The sequence below is a fragment of the Coregonus lavaretus genome (assembly GCF_964263955.1).
Source record: "Coregonus lavaretus genome assembly, chromosome: 20".
NCBI classification, from domain to species: domain Eukaryota; kingdom Metazoa; phylum Chordata; class Actinopteri; order Salmoniformes; family Salmonidae; genus Coregonus; species Coregonus lavaretus.
In genome coordinates this window covers 42,625,735-42,644,451 of record NC_140007.1, presented here as the reverse complement: position 1 = coordinate 42,644,451, position 18,717 = coordinate 42,625,735, and the positions used below count along the sequence as shown (strand labels likewise).

Genomic DNA, 18,717 nt, shown 5'->3' with positions numbered 1-18,717 from the left:
GAACACAAGTTGTACTAATCATTAAGGTTGTTTGTCAGCATGACTTTCAACTGCACGATATGCATGAATTCAAAAATGTTCTGCTGAATTGGCCCTAGAAATGTAGCCTAGATAGTATCACTTCTTTTTTTCCCTTGTGAAACCTGTTCTACTTCCAGCAAGTAAATACACTTCTATCCACAGTTCTGAGTGAAACATATTCACCCAAAAGCACCTTTTTACCATAGACATATCATTTACAGTTGACAGTCTTATCATCCCCCCACAAAACACATAGTTATAACCTACAACTAGATGCAAATCATCTAACTGAACAAATGAAAGAGCAATAGACTTTTAAAACTTACCCATCCCTAACAGTCCCTGTTACACAACTGTACATGAGGTTTTAACACTAAGCTGTAGGCCAAGGTTTCCTTCCTCATAAAACTCCCCCCTCTTCTTGTTTTCTATTTCTGGACAAATGGATTTAAAGTTAAATTAGTCCAACAACAATATAACTATTTGCAGTTTAGCAGGATTGTTATGATGAATTTCTCAAGACTACTCAGACAGATGGTAAAACAAATACCATAATGCTTTCACTTATCTCCTGTTCAGATCAGTGACAATGAAAGAAAGGAGATAGAGGAAGCCACTGTAGACTATTGAGTCTGATGAACAAACAAAGCCGCTTGATGACATTGGATCCTCCTCAAGAGGTCAAAGGGCAGACTGTACCCTCTCAGGCAGTACCATCCCAGTCTGCTTCAGGGTCCCAGAAATCAGGAGCTGACTCAGCGCTGGATAGGTAAAGGATAGCATTATCATAATCAAACCCAGACTCAGAGCTGGATAGGTAAGAGATAGCAGTATCATAATCAAACCCATACTCAGAGCTGGATAGGTAAGAGATAGCAGTATCATAATCAAACCCAGACTCAGACCTGGATAGGTAAGAGATAGCAGTATCATAATCAAACCCAGACTCAGCGCTGGATAGGTAAGAGATAGCAGTATCATAATCAAACCCAGACTCAGAGCTGGATAGGTAAGAGATAGCAGTATCATAATCAAACCCAGACTCAGCGCTGGATAGGTAAGAGATAGCAGTATCATAATCAAACCCAGACTCAGAGCTGGATAGGTAAGATATAGCAGTATCATAATCAAACCCAGACTCAGTGTGGTGATGTGATTTGAAGGAGTCAGGCGCAGGAGGGTAATTCACAGAATAACAGGTTTATTCCGTTGACACAGCGGTACGCAGCAATGCATCAAACACTCCAGTGCGGAAATATACGGTGCACTGGAAACAGCAAGGCACATGGGTGAATATCCCGGCGATACAAAATTCAAGAGCTCCACCGAGCTAAACTAACCTCCACAATAAACAATCACACACAAAGACAAGGGGCCAGAGGGAACACTTACACATGATGAGGGAAACCAGGTGTGTGTAGTAAACAAGACAAAACAAATGGAATGATGAGATGAGGAGCGGCAGTGGCTAGAAGGCCGGTGACGACCAACGCCGAAGCCTGCCCGAACAAGGAGAGGAAGTAGCTTCGGAGGAAGTCGTGACAGTTCCCCCCGTTGACGCGCAGCTCCAGCAGTGCGCCGACACCAGCCTCGGGGACGGACAGGAGGCCGGATGGCCAGCAGCGAGCCGGATGGTGAAGATGGAAATCCCTCAAAAGGGTGGGATAGAGGATATCCCTCACCGGGACCCAGCACCGCTCCTCTTGACCGTATCAGTCCCACTCCACGAGGTACTGAAGGCCCCCACCCGATGCCTCACATTCAGGATGGAACGGACAGAGTATGCCGGGGCCCCCTCGATGTCCAGAGGGGTGAAGGTTCTACAGCTGCACCATCGAGAGCATCCTGACTGGTTGCATCACTGCCTGGTATGGCAACTGCTCGGCCGCCGACCGCAAGGCACTACATTGACTCGGTATCGGTACCCCCGTATATAGCCTCGCAATTGTTATTTTTACTGCTGCTCTTTAATTATTTGTTACTTTTATTTCGTATTATTTTATATAGTCTTTTTTTGTGATAAAAATAAATAAATGATTTCTTAAAACTGCATTGCTGGTTAAGGGCTTGTAAGTAGCATTTCACTGTAAGGTCTACACCTGTTGTATTTGGCATGTGACAAATAAACATTTGATTTGATTTTGATTTGATTTGAGGCTGTAAGTACGTTGAAATTAAGTTGTTTTCAAGTCGTTGAAACTTTCAACCAAAACCAAACATAGATTGTACGTCAGGCATAGTCATCTTTTCAACTACATTTTGCTAGGTGGGTATAGCCTACCACATCTTCCATCCTCTCAGGCCAGAGGCACGATGTATGAATTAATGGTTGGATCAGAATCACCGTTATAATCATTGGCCATTACAGAGAATTAAGTAAAATCACAAGTCCAAATCCTTATCTCCATCCATGACTAATTTAGGAAAGGGCTGGTTTTAACTAGCTAGCTAGCCACCGGATGACAAAGACAAAAACATTTTTCAGTTGAAGCCAAATCTAAACTGACTTCCATTGACACATTTTTTTGGGTGCACCAGAACCATTCACAGTTGAGCTCACTCAGTTTAGCTCAATGCTGATTGGCTATTATTTTATACTTTTTTTTAATCAAGGGAGGCCAAATGCTCACTAGCTTCCCTTGCATTCAATGCTACGGGCGGCAACAATGTCAAACTAATTGACCAGACAGCATCAGATAGATGGGCTACACCTACAGAGACAGAGGGGTGCAGTTTCGCTCACTCAGATGCTTCCTCCGGTGAGATACATTCAGACTTTTATGAATTGAAGGAAAATTATGAAACACAGAGAGACAAAATATAATTGTTAATTTTTTGGCCGGTTAATTTTTTGGGGAAGCCTGGCTTCCCTTAGCAGCCATGAATATATGCCAATGGGGGAAATCTGATTATCAACATATTGATGTTATATTTACAATTATATAAAATACAGTACCAGTCAAAAGTTTGGACACACTTACTCATTCCAGGGTTTTTCTTCATTTTTACTATTTTCTACATTGTAGAATAATAGTGAAGACATCAAAACTATGAAATAACACATATGGAATCATGTAGTAACCCAAAAAGTGTTAAACAAATCAAAATATATTTGAGATTTGAGATTCTTCAAAGTAGCCACCCTTTGCCTTGATGACAGCTTTGCACAGTCTTGGCATTCTCTCAACCAGCTTCATGAGGTAGTCACCTGGAATGCATTTCAATGAACAGGTGTGCCTTGTTAAAAGTTAATTTGTGGAATTTCTTTCCTTCTTAATGCGTTTGAGCCAATCAGTTGTGTTGTGATAAGGTAGGGGTGGTATACAGAAGATAGACCTATTTGGTGAAAGACCAAGTCCATATTATGGCAAGAACAGCTCAAATAAGCAAAGAGAAATGACAGTCCAACATTACTTTAAGACATGAAGGTCAGTCAATCCAGAACATTTCAAGAACTTTTAAAGTTTCTTCAAGTGCAGTCGCAAAAACCATCAAGCGCTATGATGAAACTCTCTCTCACTTTCATCAAGGTCTAACAGAACAGCTGGATAGCAATAAAAACTGTAACATAGAGGCTCAGACTAAATTAGGAAAAACAAAAAGAAATTGAGAAACTTATTCAAGAAAGATCAAGTGTGATGAATTATAAAAATAAAGCAAACTGGATGGAATATGGGGAAAAATGCACCAAATTATTTTAAAATCTTCAACATAGAAATGCTACTAAAAAGAATTTACTAAAACTGGTTACAAATGACGGAGTCACCTATGATTCACCAAATGATATTTTGAAGGAGGATGCAAAGTACTTTAAGCATATGTTTTCGTTTCAGTCGCCTCCATCTCCTCTAACTGAAGCTAATTGTAGGGATTTTTTTCTATTAATAATGTGAAATTAACAGCCATACAGAAAGACTCATGTGAAGGTGAAAATTACAGAGGAGGAACTTTTGGATGCAATTAAAGACTTTAAGTCCTGGAAAACTCCAGGGTTGGATGGCATACCAGTCGAGGTATACCAAACCTTTTTTGATATACTCAGAGGACCGTTATTAGCATGTTTTAACCACTCCTATGTAAATGGTAGATTATCAGACTCTCAAGAAGAAGGTCTGATTTCATTATTACTGAAACAGGACACAACTGGGAAATATAAAGATCCAGTCCATTTACAAAATTGGAGGCCGCTTACACTTCAGTGATGTGATGCAAAAATTCTAGCAAAATGTATAGCGCATAGAATTAAAAAGGTATTGTCGGACATTATTCATTCTAATCAGACAGGTTTTTTACATGGAAGATATATTGGAGATAATATAAGGCACGTACAATAGAACACTATGAAAAATCTGGGAAGCCAGTCCTACTATTCATAGCAGACTTCGAAAAGGCATTTGATAAAGTACGACTGGGGTTTATATATAAATGCCTGGAGCGTTTCAATTTTGGACAATCTCTTATAAATTGGGTTAAAATCATGTATAGTAATCCTAGGTGTAAAATAGTAAATAATGGCTATTTCTCAGAAAGTTTTAAACTGTCAAGAGGAATGAAACAAGGTTGTCCACTATCGGCATATCTATTTATTGTGGCCATCGAGATGTTAGCTATTAAAATCATATCCAACAATAATATCAAGGGATTAGAAATCCAGGGCTTAAAAACAAAGGTGTCATTGTACGCTGATGATTCATGTTTTTTTTTTTTTATCCACAACTAGAATCCCTCCACAGCCTCATAGAGGATCTAGATACATTTTCTAACCTCTCTGGATTACAACCAAATTATGATAAATGTACTATATTACGTATTGGATCACTAAAAAATACACAATACATATCCCAAAAGAAATAAATGATCTCACTCCAAAAGTTTTTAGTAGAAAGTTAGTAAAGATGGATAAGATCTTGCTACCATGGAGACGTAAATACCTGTCAATTTGTGGAAAAATCACCCTGATTAACTCTTTAGTATTATCCCAGTTTACCTATTTGCTTATGGTCTTGCCTACGCCTAGCGAACAGTTTTTGAAATTATATGAGAAAAAAATATTCAATTTTATTTGGAACGGCAAGCCAGACAAAATTAAACGGGCCTATTTATATAATGAATAACAATTAGGAGGACAGAAATTATTAAACATTAAAGCATTAGACCTATCACTAAAAGCTTCAGTCATACAAAAATTATACTTAAATCCGAACTGGTTCTCTAGCAAACTAGTAAGATTGTCTCACCCAATGTTCAAGAAGGGACATTTTCCCTTTATTCAGATTACAACCCCTCACTTTCAGGTATTTCAAAAGGAAATAATCTCCCAAATATCACTATTTCTAAAACAAGCCATAGAAAGTTGGTTGCAATTTCAATTTAATCCTCCAGAAATGACAGAACAAATATTGCAACAAATATTGTGGTTAAACTCAAATATACTAATTGATTAAAAAAACTTTATTTTTTGAGAAAATGTTTAAAAAAGGTATAATCTTCGTAAATGATATTATCGGTAGGAATGGTGGAGTTATGTCGCACACACAGCTAACAAAAACATATGGAAATGTCTGCTCTACCCAAAATTACAACCAAATAATTGCAGCATTACCGCAAAAATGTGGGGATGGAAGTGGAGGAAAGTGGAAGGAGGAAAAAGTAAGGAACTTGTCTGTCGGCCTTACATTAAAGAACATAATTGGTTAAAGAAAATTGTGTTAAATAAAAAAGTTTACCAGTTTCATTTAAGGACCAAAAGATTGACAGCCGTCCCATATAGATTGCAAAATAGTTGGGAAGAGTTTTTAGACGTTCCGATTCAATGGCATAGTGTTTATGAACTGATACGCAAAACGACGCCGGATTCAAAACTTAGAATTTTTCAATTTAAATTATTATATAAAATTCTTGCTACCAATAGAATGTTATTTGTATGGGGGATACAATCTTCCCAGCTCTGCAGATTTGGCTGTGAAGAGACAGAATCATTAGATCATTTGTTTTGGTACTGTCCATTTGTAGCTTGTTTCTGGACACAGGTCCAGGAATGGCTGAAGGATTGCAATATTTGCATGGAGCTGACCCTGCAGATAGCACTACTGGGTGATCTGAAAAGTCATAGTCAATCGATCAATAATATAATAATCCTTTTAGCAAAGATGTTTATTTTCATTTCACAAACTGTAGAAACTATGAGAATAGAAAGGTTCAGAACTTTTGTAAAACATCACAGTACAGTTGAAAAATATATGGCAAATAGAAATCCAATATGGATGGTGTTAAGAGATAGATGGGAGGTGTTGAATGGATCTGAAGGATGGGACTAATAACAACAACTAATAACAACAAGATAACTAGTGTAAGACATGCTGTGTCCATAATAAGTATATAGGTTATATATTGTGAGCTTTTGTGAAAGAGCACAGTTAGAAAGATATGGCATATAGAAGCATACCAGATGGACATCATGAAAATGATCGGAGGAAGTTCAGGAGTAAAAACAAACAAAATATAATTATTGACTGTGTCCATAAAATGTATATAGTATGTATATGCATGAAGTAGAGGCCTAAGCATTGTTGTTCACTAGTTTACTCCAATTAGGGAGGGGATGGTGGGGTTGGAAAGTAATACAGGGAAATATATATATTTTTAAAGGATATGTATGTATATATATATGTATGTATGTGTATATATATATGTGTATATATATATATATATATGCGAGAGAAAAAAAACACAAAAAACATATGGGGGATTGGAAGTGATGCAGACAATTACATTTATGGAAGTGACAATCTATCTACAATATTAAAGCTGAACTACCCCCTAAAAAAAAAAAAAAAGATAAATAGTTTAACGTCCAAGCGAGAAAGTACCAATGTCATATTTTCAGCCTTATTAATACATTGTAAATATATACTGTTATAGTTGGATATTTGTTTCACATTCAAGATCATGTTTGTTAGAAGTGTATGTATCTACCAAATGTGTAAATACATACACTGAGTGTACAAAACATTATGAACACCTGCTCTTTCCATGACATAAACTGACCAGATGAAAGCTATGATCCCTTACTGATGTCACTTGGGGGGGGGGGGGGGGGGGGGGGTTCTACTACAGGTTGTAGTCCAGCTCCAGGAGGGATTGTCCCAGAGGAAAAAGGAAGTAGCTGGGGTCAAAGGTCAGACAAAGCAGCTCAGCCAGGCGCAGAAGGTGGAGAGAGAAGCCCAGAGGAGCCTGAGGAGAGAGGTCCAGGTCTGCCAGGAGTCCATTGACTCTCTGAACCTGCAGAGCAACAACAGCCTAGTGGCTCTGGAGTAGATACAGACCAGGGTATGACTGACCTCTCTCCTCATTCATAGTCATCTGGAGTACAGACCAGGGTATGACTGACCTCTCTCCTCATTCATAGTCATCTGGAGTACAGACCAGGGTATGACTGACCTCTCTCCTCATTCATAGTCATCTGGAGTACAGACCAGGGTATGACTGACCTCTCTCCTCATTCATAGTCATCTGGAGAACAGACCAGGGTATGACTGACCTCTCACCTCATTCATAGTCATCTGGAGTACAGACCAGGGTATGACTGACCTCTCTCCTCATTCATAGTCATCTGGAGTAGATAAAGACCAGTTTATGACTGACCTCTCTCCTCATTCATAGTCATCTGGAGTACAGACCAGGGTATGACTGACCTCTCTCCTCATTCATAGTCATCCTTATCATGCTGTCACCGTATGCAATGGTGTAGTCACCAATGATGTAGTCACCAATGATGTAGTGATCAATGATGTAGTCATCAGTGATGTAGTCACCAATGATGTAGTGACCAATGATGTAGTCACCAATGATGTAGTCACCAATGATGTAGTCATCAGTGATGTAGTCACCAATGATGTAGTCACCAATGATGTAGTCACCAGTGATGTAGTCACCAATGATGTAGTCACCAGTGATGTAGTCACCAGTGATGTAGTCTCCAATGATGTAGTCACCAGTGATGTAGTCACCAGTGATGTAGTCTCCAATGATGTAGTCTCCAATGATGTAGTCACCAATGATGTAGTCACCAGTGATGTAGTTATAAAAAGAACAGAATGGCCTTAACACTGTATATGCACTTTACAACCACCTTTAATGACAACGCTTCTATCCTTTTTATGTAGAATTTCTTAGCCCAGCACCTACTGTATGTTTTTAAGGATGTGCATCTGACCACAAACATTTCTATAGCAGTCATGTAAAGTATTAATAGTAAGGCATACTTAATGAAGGATGTATAAAGAGTTAAGTAGATCAACTACTAATTATAGGTTTATTGTTTATTAAGTCATAATTAAACCTGGTTCCATGTCTTCCATCATGAGAGGCTGAGATTGAAGATCATCCAGGCTGTGTTCTCTTCTCCTGGAGCCAAACAACCCCAAACTGAAGTCAGTGATCAGGCTCTTCTCCTGGAGCCAAACAACCCCAAACTGAAGTCAGTGATCAGGCTCTTCTCCTGGAGCCAAACAACCCCAAACTGAAGTCAGTGATCAGGCTCTTCCCCCCACTATACAGGTACCTTTGGGGAGATTCGGTCTGGGGACAGTTTGGGACAAATCACTGTGTAACAAGCTGTGTATATGTCCAGGTCCATTTTTTGTACCCTGTAGATACCAGATTCCTAAAAGGTTAAAACCCTTGAATCAACGGAATACCAGATAGGCTACCCACTGTTGAAACACCCCTTTACCAGATACCCACGTTTTATGACACCCTGACTAATGGTTGCCTTTTCTAGCATGTAGCCATAAACTGTGGCCATGACGATTTGGGAGCTTTATGTGTTAAATATTATTTCATTTTAGAAAATAATTGATGACAAAATTCTACCAAACACTGCAGCAGAAAGGAGAGAACATCCCTCCTCTTACTCTGTGAGGTACAAGGAGCTAAAGCGGAGACTGGGGGGAGTGAAAGCAGCAGCTCCAACACCACAGAAGAAGATCTAATGAGAGAAAGCAGCAGCTCCAACACCAGAGAAGAAAATCTAATGAGTTAAAGCAGCAGCTCCAACTCCACAGAAGAAGATCTAATTAGAGAAATCAGCAGCCCCAACACCACAGAAAAAGAACTAATGAGAGAAAGCAGCAGCTCCAACACCACAGAAGAATGTCTAATGTCACACACAGAGGGGCTATTGACACAGCTGAAACTGAAACTGGGACAAGGATTATTTTTTGAAGCAGGCGTCCTCCATGCGTTTCAAATAATACATCTTGACACCCGTTTAGTTTAGTTATCCATCTCTTCCAGGCCATTCTAAGCGGTTGTCTTTCACATGCTTCCTGCCTTGTTATTTACCACTGATTTCATTTGGGGTAACCTCTAGAGGGCAGTCATGTAATGTTATTAGTGCACATTGTATGAAATTAAAATGCTTTTGCAGAATGAGACTGGGTAAATAACCCTCTGACTTGGATTCATAGAATAGTGACATTCAGGAGTTCATGAGGTCAATAATGTTGTAGCAGTCTGGTGTAATAGTGGTGCTTTAATTTACAGTTCAGTACTGCTCTAAATGTGCAATATTTACTAAAATAATAAATATGGTCATTTCCCATGCTAATAGAAGCATTTACCCAGGAATGGTGGGCATGACAATTTGCTAACTTTAAAACAGCATGAAATACTGACAGTTTTTGTTTTGTAGATGTCCTCCATGCATTTCAAATAATAAACACAGGAAGTGTACATTGTTTGGCAAAACCACATTTAATTGAACATCTTACAGTATTATATTTAACCTTCAATAAGTACATCCATTAGATAAACATTTAGTGAAAAATTTAGAAAAAAAATCTAAATATTTTTTGTCGTGTTCATTTTCAGGACAAGTTTGTCTGTAAAATTGACTCAGTCTTTGTACAAATCCCTCAACATTAGACAACATTCCTCTCTAAATAAAATGATATTATCCCAATTGGGAATATTGCACAGCGTAAAACCTTGGTTATACTACTTGTTTTTTTTCTGTAAAGAACTTGCTGGATAATGTTGACATCTTCACAGGTCATTTGGTGATTTTGAAGTCACAGCATAAGTTCTAATGTATCTTATGGCCTACCTCATATTTCTGTAAACAGTTGGGGATACAAAAGATTGTAGCGAAACCTGTAGTTATGTAGTAGTCAACTGATAAAGACTGTGATGGACAAACATGGTGCCAAAAATATAATTATCTCTTTGTAACCAGCTGTTAAATTTCTCCTCTAGTCAACTAGCCTCTTCAGTTTAACTAGGACATAGTAAATGTGATAACTTCACATTTTGAGGACAGGTAGGCTATGAATCCAATAGTCATTGTATCTCCACAAATTATTTGGGGCCCTGAACAGAAAATTTAATAATATTTATATACACAGTATACAGTATATATTGTATTTTTTGTTTAGGGTCCCCCCGGAGGTCAGGATCCACAGATAGCATATGAACACGTCATTTGCCATGATTTTTTATAAACAGGAAATTAGCATTAATAAGGCTAAATGTTGTCTCAGCCTCATGGCAAAATGTGTAGAATAACATGATTAGCTATAAAACAGAAATGTTTTCTCTCTGCCCCATGGCAAACAAATCTAAATAAAAGAATAAAACATTGTGCCAACTTGGTATGGCTTCAGTTTTGCGTCTGCTCACATGTAGAATATAGAGCTTCAACCAAGCCTGTACTTTGAGGGATTAGGGGCCGTTTAGATGTAGACATGCATGTCATCCGAAAAACTGTGGAAGAGGACCCTAAGTCACCTGATTAACATAACTGAGAGGAAGTACGGAGAGGATGACCAGGGTGGGGGACACCACCGGTGACTGAGTGGACCTGCACTCTTCTACAATACTTATTCTCACCTATATGTGAGATAGGAGGGGAAGCAGTTCAGGATAGTTCCGAAATGTTGTATTTTCCACGCTTCTGTGATCCATACAGTCCATAGTGAGGTTGTATCTGCTTGTTGATGTCCTTGTCTGGTTCTATGAGCGTGATGATGATGTCCTTGTCTGGTTCTATGAGCGTGATGTTGATGTCTTTGTCTGCTTCTATGAGCGTGATGTTGATGTCCTTGTCTGCTTCTATGAGCGTGATGTTGATGTCCTTGTCTGCTTCTATGAGCGTGATGTTGATGTCCTTGTCTGGTTCTATGAGCGTGATGTTGATGTCCTTGTCTGCTTCTATGAGCGTGATGTTGATGTCCTTGTCTGCTTCTATGAGTGTGATGTTGATGTCCTTGTAGTGTAAAGTTATCTATTTGAATTTTCCTTCCCATCATTTTGACGATGTTTCTCATTTCTGGGGCATCTTCCCCAAGCTAACGTTGCATCCTGCACCAGTATCCAGTAATCTGTGTCTCAAGATATTATCAAGTCCCATTTGGAGTTCCATAGTATGGGCTGACAGACGTTGTGGTCCTGAAGTTATGAACATATTTGACTTTCCCCTGGACAGAGCAGAGGGTTCTCACCTACCGATGCTGGTTCCTAATCCTCATCACATGGTCCTTTTCATTTTAGAACAGGCTGTAGGCAGAAGCTGATACACGTGTTCCAGTGTGGGTGGAAGCTAATGTATATGATTCATACACTAAGCCACATAATAGTCATTGTCAGGGCACAGTGATCCTCTACCCAAAGGTCATATTATTTGAATGTGGTATAGAATCCTGTTTTTATACCAACCAGATTCTACAATATCACATTTAACATGTAGTGTTAAAATACACTATAGATGGCTGGACCAGCCAGCCAGTGGACCACAGCTTACAGAATGTTGAGTCCTTGACAGTGATGGAGGCTTGAATCTGGGGAGAGAATTCATTAATAATTTATCAGTAATTCAATTACGTTCTGGACAATGATTTGTAGAACAATTGCTTGTATCCAGAGTCCTATATTCTTGGATCATATCATTTGTCATAGCATTGATGACTTGATTAAGTAATATATCATATACATTTACTTATAAATATGTTTGAAATTCTTTTAACTCATAAAAACTATTCCATATACATAGATAGAAAATCTTGAAGGTGTGCCTTACCTTTTCAAGTTCCCACAGACAGCATTGATATTTCCTGATCTGGGGATGTCTATCAGATAGAATCAGTAATTAGTCAAACACATTGGGCCAGTATCCCGGACAGAGATTAAGCCCAGTCCTGGACAAAGAAGCACATTCAATGGAGGTCTATTGTTATGATGTTATTATGATGTCATTTCATATGGCTGTGTATAACTAGGTTAAAGTTAGTAAGAAGGAGTGGTTATTGGTGCCACGGAGTCTGAAGCAGGACATTTCAATCTGTCCAGGGAGGATAGCGGTGTTTATAATAGAACGATGTACGGAGGGAACGTCCTGCTTAGGGCTACGAGGTCATGACATAGAATGGGTAGTGTGCATTGACGATGGCCAGATGTGGTTGAAGAAACGCCTAACTGAGAGGGTATAAAGGGCTGAGAGATTTCTGTGTGGTAGTTGGAATGACATGGGGCAAAGCTATCGCCGTTTGTTATGCCAATGCACGGGCCCGTGATCAAATAAATACTTATATGAACTCCCCACCTAAGTGTCTAAGTATATTCTTGCATCCTCACTTCTAAATACCAGAAACTCATCATAACATCTATTGTCTGGGAAAATGGCCCATTAAATTCAAATTTCACAGCTAAAAAGATGACTTAGTAACACAATGTGATGAAAGATATTCATAGATTTCCAAACATACCTGTGTCAGTATTTGAGGGCCTATAAAAAAGTCAGATGTCCAATATTGTAATAAACATACTGTGTAACCATGACGTTAACAAACAGTAATCTACACTATGAGAAATAGAACATGTAGCATTCACAGAATATACTGAGTATCACAGGCTTTGAAAACAATGAATGGTACAGATAAAACTCCAGTAATCTTACCAAAGTTTTGTCTTGTTCACACTATTTCTCTTCTTCTCACCATGTATCTTGTTCTCACTATAAATAAACAAACACCAGCTATGGTGGCTATCAGGAAACATATCAGAACACAAGCTATGGTTCCAGCTGTGGTTCCAGCTGTGGTTCCAGCTGTGGTTCCCGCTGTGGTTCCAGCTGTGGGAAGTGAGATTACTCCGCATTCTGAATCCGACCAAGGAGTTCCTGGTTCAATTTCCAAGAATTCACATCTATGTCAAAGACATAAATAGAGGTATGTTTTTTTAAGTTTCTATTTGAGGATAATGATTGTATTTTTATATCTTAACCATTTGAGCTAACTAATCATGTCCACACTTACTCTGTGTGTGGTTGACAAGATGTTAATGATCCATCTGAATAAGTATCACCAGGGCAGTCAGCGCACACAGTATCTGTAGATGTTGTTCCTGCACAAATATATGTTGAAATATTAATTACAAATTGTATTCGTCCCCCCCCCCCATTTATTTAATTCCATTAACTGTTAATGATTATTCACACTGAAGTTAACAACTTGACTCAATTGAATTATGACAACACAATTAGTATAATGAGTGAGACAGAAGACCAACCTGTGTGGCTGATGTATTGACCAGGTTTACAGCTGCTGTGTCTCTGGGCTGCTCTACAACCATCCTTAGTTGGGTCTAGACAGTAGAACCCCTCCAGTGTCCCACAGACAGTGTCTGATGAAAGTCTACATGGCTGCTTTACCATCAAACCCAAACCTATGGAGAAAACATGTCACTTGGTATCTGAAGCTAAATGTAAAACCTGTTGTATTTCATTAAAACAACAGCTGATATAGTAAAGTAGCTCAGTGTTTATGCCCAGAACACATAATTCTCACCTGGATCACATGTGGTACAGTTGTTGCATGTTGTTTTACCACTGGGCTCATCAAGGAATGTGGAGTTAATACAGGGCACACAGGAAGGTGTACGTGTAGATTTAGTACAATGACTATATACACGATATCCTGTTGAAAACCCCCCCCAGAAAATAATTAAATGTTGGTATTGTTATTGTTATTATTATTATTATTGTTGTTATTATTATAATTAACCCCTCATAATAATACACAAGGTCCTTACCAGGCCAACACATTATGCAATCTCTATCGCCTAATTTATAGATGAGGCGATCATATGTGAAACAGGGTTCAATGTTTAGAAGTATAAAAGTGATAGGTATCTGCAAATAGAGAAGAAATAAAACATCAGCATCAGCATACATTACATTTAAAGATGACACCAAACCCAAGATAACCTGTTATCTGCAAATTCAGTCAATAAATGTTAGTGAAATGTACGTCTCTCAGTCAAATGTTAACTAAAACTAGTTGGCTAATAACTGATTCATATTTCATAAAGGACATATTTACATTGATCACTTTTTTTTTTTTTTTTTAACATGCCAAGCCACAAAATGTGCAAATCAGAAATGTTTCACTTACAGTCCATATCAAGGTTTCAAACTGTGCCATGGTTCCTCAATCCTCTCCAACTCACTGGAAGACCCACACACTGGATTTATGAAGTTCTTAGGAGTTTTGAAGTATGGAGATGAACTGACCTGTAGAATTAATGTATTTTAATAGATGTCAATATATTCCTTTCAATTTGTAAATTGACATCACTGACAAAAAAAACAAATAAGCGAGTTATCAACTTTGAGAAGTATGAAACAGAATTAGGCAAGTAGTTATTAGAGAATGCTGCCATCTTTGACACTTGATACAGCTATGACCGGAAGTGATTTTTGTAGCAGGTTAGGAGAGCATTTTCGCTAACCCTAACTCCATTTCCTAACCTTAACCTAACTCTCCTAACCTGCTGTGTATACCAGTGACTGAAGAAACATGGTCTTCCTCCATTTTTAACCAGATCATGTTTAAAACAAATACATGTTAAGACATCACTGGAGTCTGGAGATACAACTCACCACTATAACTGGGCCTCTGAGTCTGTTTTCTCCCTGTCGTGCTGTCTGTCTATGCATCTCTGCTGTCACTGTCTCTCTGTCTGTGATTCTCCTCTGCTGTCTGTCTGTCTGTCTGTCTGTCTGTCTGTCTGTCTGTCTGTCTGTCTGTCTGTCTGTCTGTCTGTCTGTCTGTCTGTCTGTCTGTCTGTCTGTCTGTCTGTCTGTCTGCCTGTCTGTGATTCTCCTCTGCTGTCTGTCACTCTGTCTGTCTGTCTGTCTGTCTGTCTGTCTGTCTGTCTGTCTGTCTGTCTGTCTGTCTGTCTGTCTGTCTGTCTGTCTGTCTGTCTGTCTGTCTGTCTGTCTGTCTCTGTTTCTTCTTGTTCTCCTCTGCTGTCTCTCTGCCCTCCCTACCCTTTTGTCAGCTGGCGTCACAGCAGTTCACTCTTCTCTGTCACCCTGTCAATGACATAATCTGTATCCAGGACCATAAGGATTTCCTTTTCAGTTGTCATCAGCATAATGCCTCCAAGTGATCGTAGGATCAGGGTGCTCCTGAGTCGATGTTTTATGAATTTGAGAGTAGAGAAGCTCCTCTCACAGGTTACCTGGATGACAGACAGGGTGAGTAGGAACTTGTACCCCAGGCCTATAACATGGTAAGCCTCTGTCAACAAGATGTACCACCATAGAAGTTGATAACAACATACAGCACAGTTCTTACATGAACTTTTATTCATCCTCTCCACTTGTTCTTCATCATGTCCATCCGCTGGTATCTCACTCACATTCCTGGTTGTGTCCTTCTCCACTGCTGATGTTTTCACGCTCTCCCATTGACCGGCAAGACTGGTCAACTCACACTGCAAAGTGCTGACAGCTGCTCGGCTGGCAAACTGAAGCAAGAGTTTGCTTAGTTTAGCAAGTGATGTCTGGGGCAATCCATTATATTTTATCTCTGAGAACCTGCTGGGGTCCAGATAAGCAAAGCATGTGTACAAAGTGCCTTGTGATGACAAAGTGCACCTTAGTCTTGTAGACCCTCTCTGCATCTCTGTCAGTCTCATCCTGAGCCAACTCCCCATGCATGGGCTTCCTTTCCTTGTTCTTTTCTGAGGCATCTCAGCTTGCACTTCCTGTTTGGGGTCTTCGTCCTGTTCTTGCAGCTTGTCAGTGGCCCACTGCACAAAGCTCTCCGTGGCCCTCTTCACAGCATCGAAGTCCCTCACATTATTTTGCAGAGCCTCTTGTGTTCCCAATACCATCCTGCTGTCAGGATGTCCATGCCACTGGGTTGTAGGTACTTGGAGAGAGGGTATGTTTCCTCAAATATACACAGAAATGTTTGGGCAGTGAGGATTGTCTCGTACCTTGAGCAGGGCCTCTGTTAATGCTCTGGCCTTGACACGTACAGTTGGCTATTGACTCTCCATCTCTTGCATATGGTGGGTCGCCAAATAATCCAAAGACCTTCTTCAGAGCAGCATCCTTGGCCCACCAGCGTGTTTCTCCTAAGTGTCCAGGTTCTTTTTTCCCCCAGACATTAATTATTTGTTAGGACTGGAATGAATACTGCCAGGTTATTTAGTAGAGAGAACAGCAATGCACTTGCTATAACTACTCCTATAACTACTAATTTTTAGTCATTTAGCAGACGCTCTTATCCAGAGCGACTTACATGTGCAATTAGGGTTAAGTGCCTTGCTCAAGGGCACATCGACATATTTTTCACCTAGTTGGCTCGGGGATTAGAACCAGCGACCTTTCAGTTACTGGCACAACGCTCTTAACCACTAAGCTACCTGCCGCCCCTATTGCTATAACTACTCCTATTGCTATAACTACTCCTATTGCTATAACTACTATTGCTATAACTACTCCTATTGCTATAACTACTCCTATTGCTATAACTACTCCTATTGCTACAACTACTCCTATTGCTATAACTACTCCTATTGCTATAACTACTCCTATTGCTATAACTACTCCTATTGCTATAACTACTCCTATTGCTATAACTACTCATTTACATTTACATTTACGTCATTTAGCAGACGCTCTTATCCAGAGCGACTTACAGTTAGTGCATACATTATTCTTTTTGATTTTCTGGCGCTTGGCATAGCTCTGGGCCATGGAGTTGACAATGGGGCAGACAAAGAAACAAACCATGACCACGATCACCTTCTCAAAGACCCACGACAACCAGTTTTCATTCTGCGAGGAACGGAACAGAAATAGAAGGGCGAGACCCTGATTACTATGGAGTCCACCTCCCTTGTCTCTAGTCTTGATGCTAGAGTAGAACCTATGTTCTATCTGTGTGGGATGGGATCCGCTCTCACATCCATCCATGTGCAGGACAGAGAGATAGAGATCAGTGGTAGTAAAAAATGAACCTGCCAACCTCCTCCCTCGCCCCTGGGAACCCCAACTGGCAGCCTCACTCTCCTCAAAGTTAAATTTTCTCCTGCAACTGCAGGAGGTTCAAGTTACAAGAACAAAAGGAACATTGTTCTAGAAACAGCCTTAATCTCTCGTTGTGCAACTCAGTCTCTCCATTCCTTTTTTATAAAAACGTTTTCAATGAATCACTTTGACAGAGGGAGCGGGAGAGAGAAAGATAGAGGGAGACAGCGAGCAAGAGAGAGAGAGAGAGAGAGGGAGAGAGAAAGAGAGAGAGAGAGGGAGGGAGACAGCGAGCAAGAGAGAGAGAGAGAGAGAGAGAGAGAGAGAAGGAAGGGAGGGAGGGAGAGAGAGAAAGAAAAGGAAAAAAAGCTTTCAAAGAGATATGGCTCCTGCTATAACTGGCTCTTTTTGTCCCAGACTGCTTTTTTGGATGGATTGCTATAACTATTTGGATGGATTGCTATTGCTATAACTACTCCTATTGCTATAACTACTCCTATTGTTATAACTACTCCTATTGCTATAACTACTCCTATTGCTATAACTACTCCTATTGCTATAACTACTCCTATTGCTATAACTACTCCTATTGCTATAACTACTCCTATTGCTATAACTACTCATATTGCTATAACTACTCCTATTGCTATAACTACTCCTATTGCTATAACTACTCCTATTGCTATTACTACTCCTATTGCTATAACTACTCCTATTGCTATAACTACTCCTATTGCTATAACTACTCCTATTGCTATAACTACTCCTATTGCTATAACTACTCCTATTGCTATAACTACTCCTATTGCTATAACTACTCCTATTGCTATAACTACTCCTATTGCTATAACTACTCCTATTGCTATAACTACTCCTATTGTGTCTGCCATCATTTGTGTCTTTACATTTTTTTGTGAGCAGTGAGCATGTGTGGTTTCTCTGTGCTGATAACGTTGAGGGAGCACCTGTGGCTGAACACACCAACCTCCTGAGTTGATATAATGTTGCACTTCACTAGTGATAGCTCAAGTCAAGACCAATAGAAAGAGAGGCAGACAAGCGGAGTAGAGATTAATGCGATTGAAAGAACCTGCATTTTCATCAGGATATTTTCTACTGTTTTTATTTGTTGGCCTTAGGCAGAGTGGCAGTGGCTATTAAGCCGGTGACGACGAACGCCGAAACCTGCCCGTACAAGGAGGGGAGGCAGCCTCGGCAGAAATCGTGACAGTTGGAGCCAAAGCTCAATAACGGGCAATAAATATAAAACACCAGGTAAAAAACCTAGGTGTTATTTTAGATTCTGAACTCAATTGACAACAGACTTTCAGCATGCTTATAGGGAAGGACATTCAAAAAATACGGCACTTACACAA

General features: G+C 39.6%; 2 protein-coding genes across 2 annotated transcripts in view; both read right to left on the bottom strand.

Annotated features, from left to right (window-relative positions):
- LOC311148027 (tumor necrosis factor receptor superfamily member 5-like) overlaps positions 1-18,717 on the bottom strand; it is a 120,731-nt gene that overhangs the window by 99,083 nt on the left and 2,931 nt on the right. The window lies entirely within an intron of this gene.
- LOC311148031 (tumor necrosis factor receptor superfamily member 14-like) overlaps positions 9,759-18,717 on the bottom strand; it is a 48,252-nt gene continuing 39,293 nt past the window's right edge. Inside the window, exon 10 of the mRNA XM_084184921.1 lies at positions 9,759-11,858. Coding sequence (XP_084041047.1) covers positions 11,818-11,858 — 41 coding nt within the window. The 3' untranslated portion in view covers positions 9,759-11,817. The remainder of the gene's footprint in view (positions 11,859-18,717) is intronic.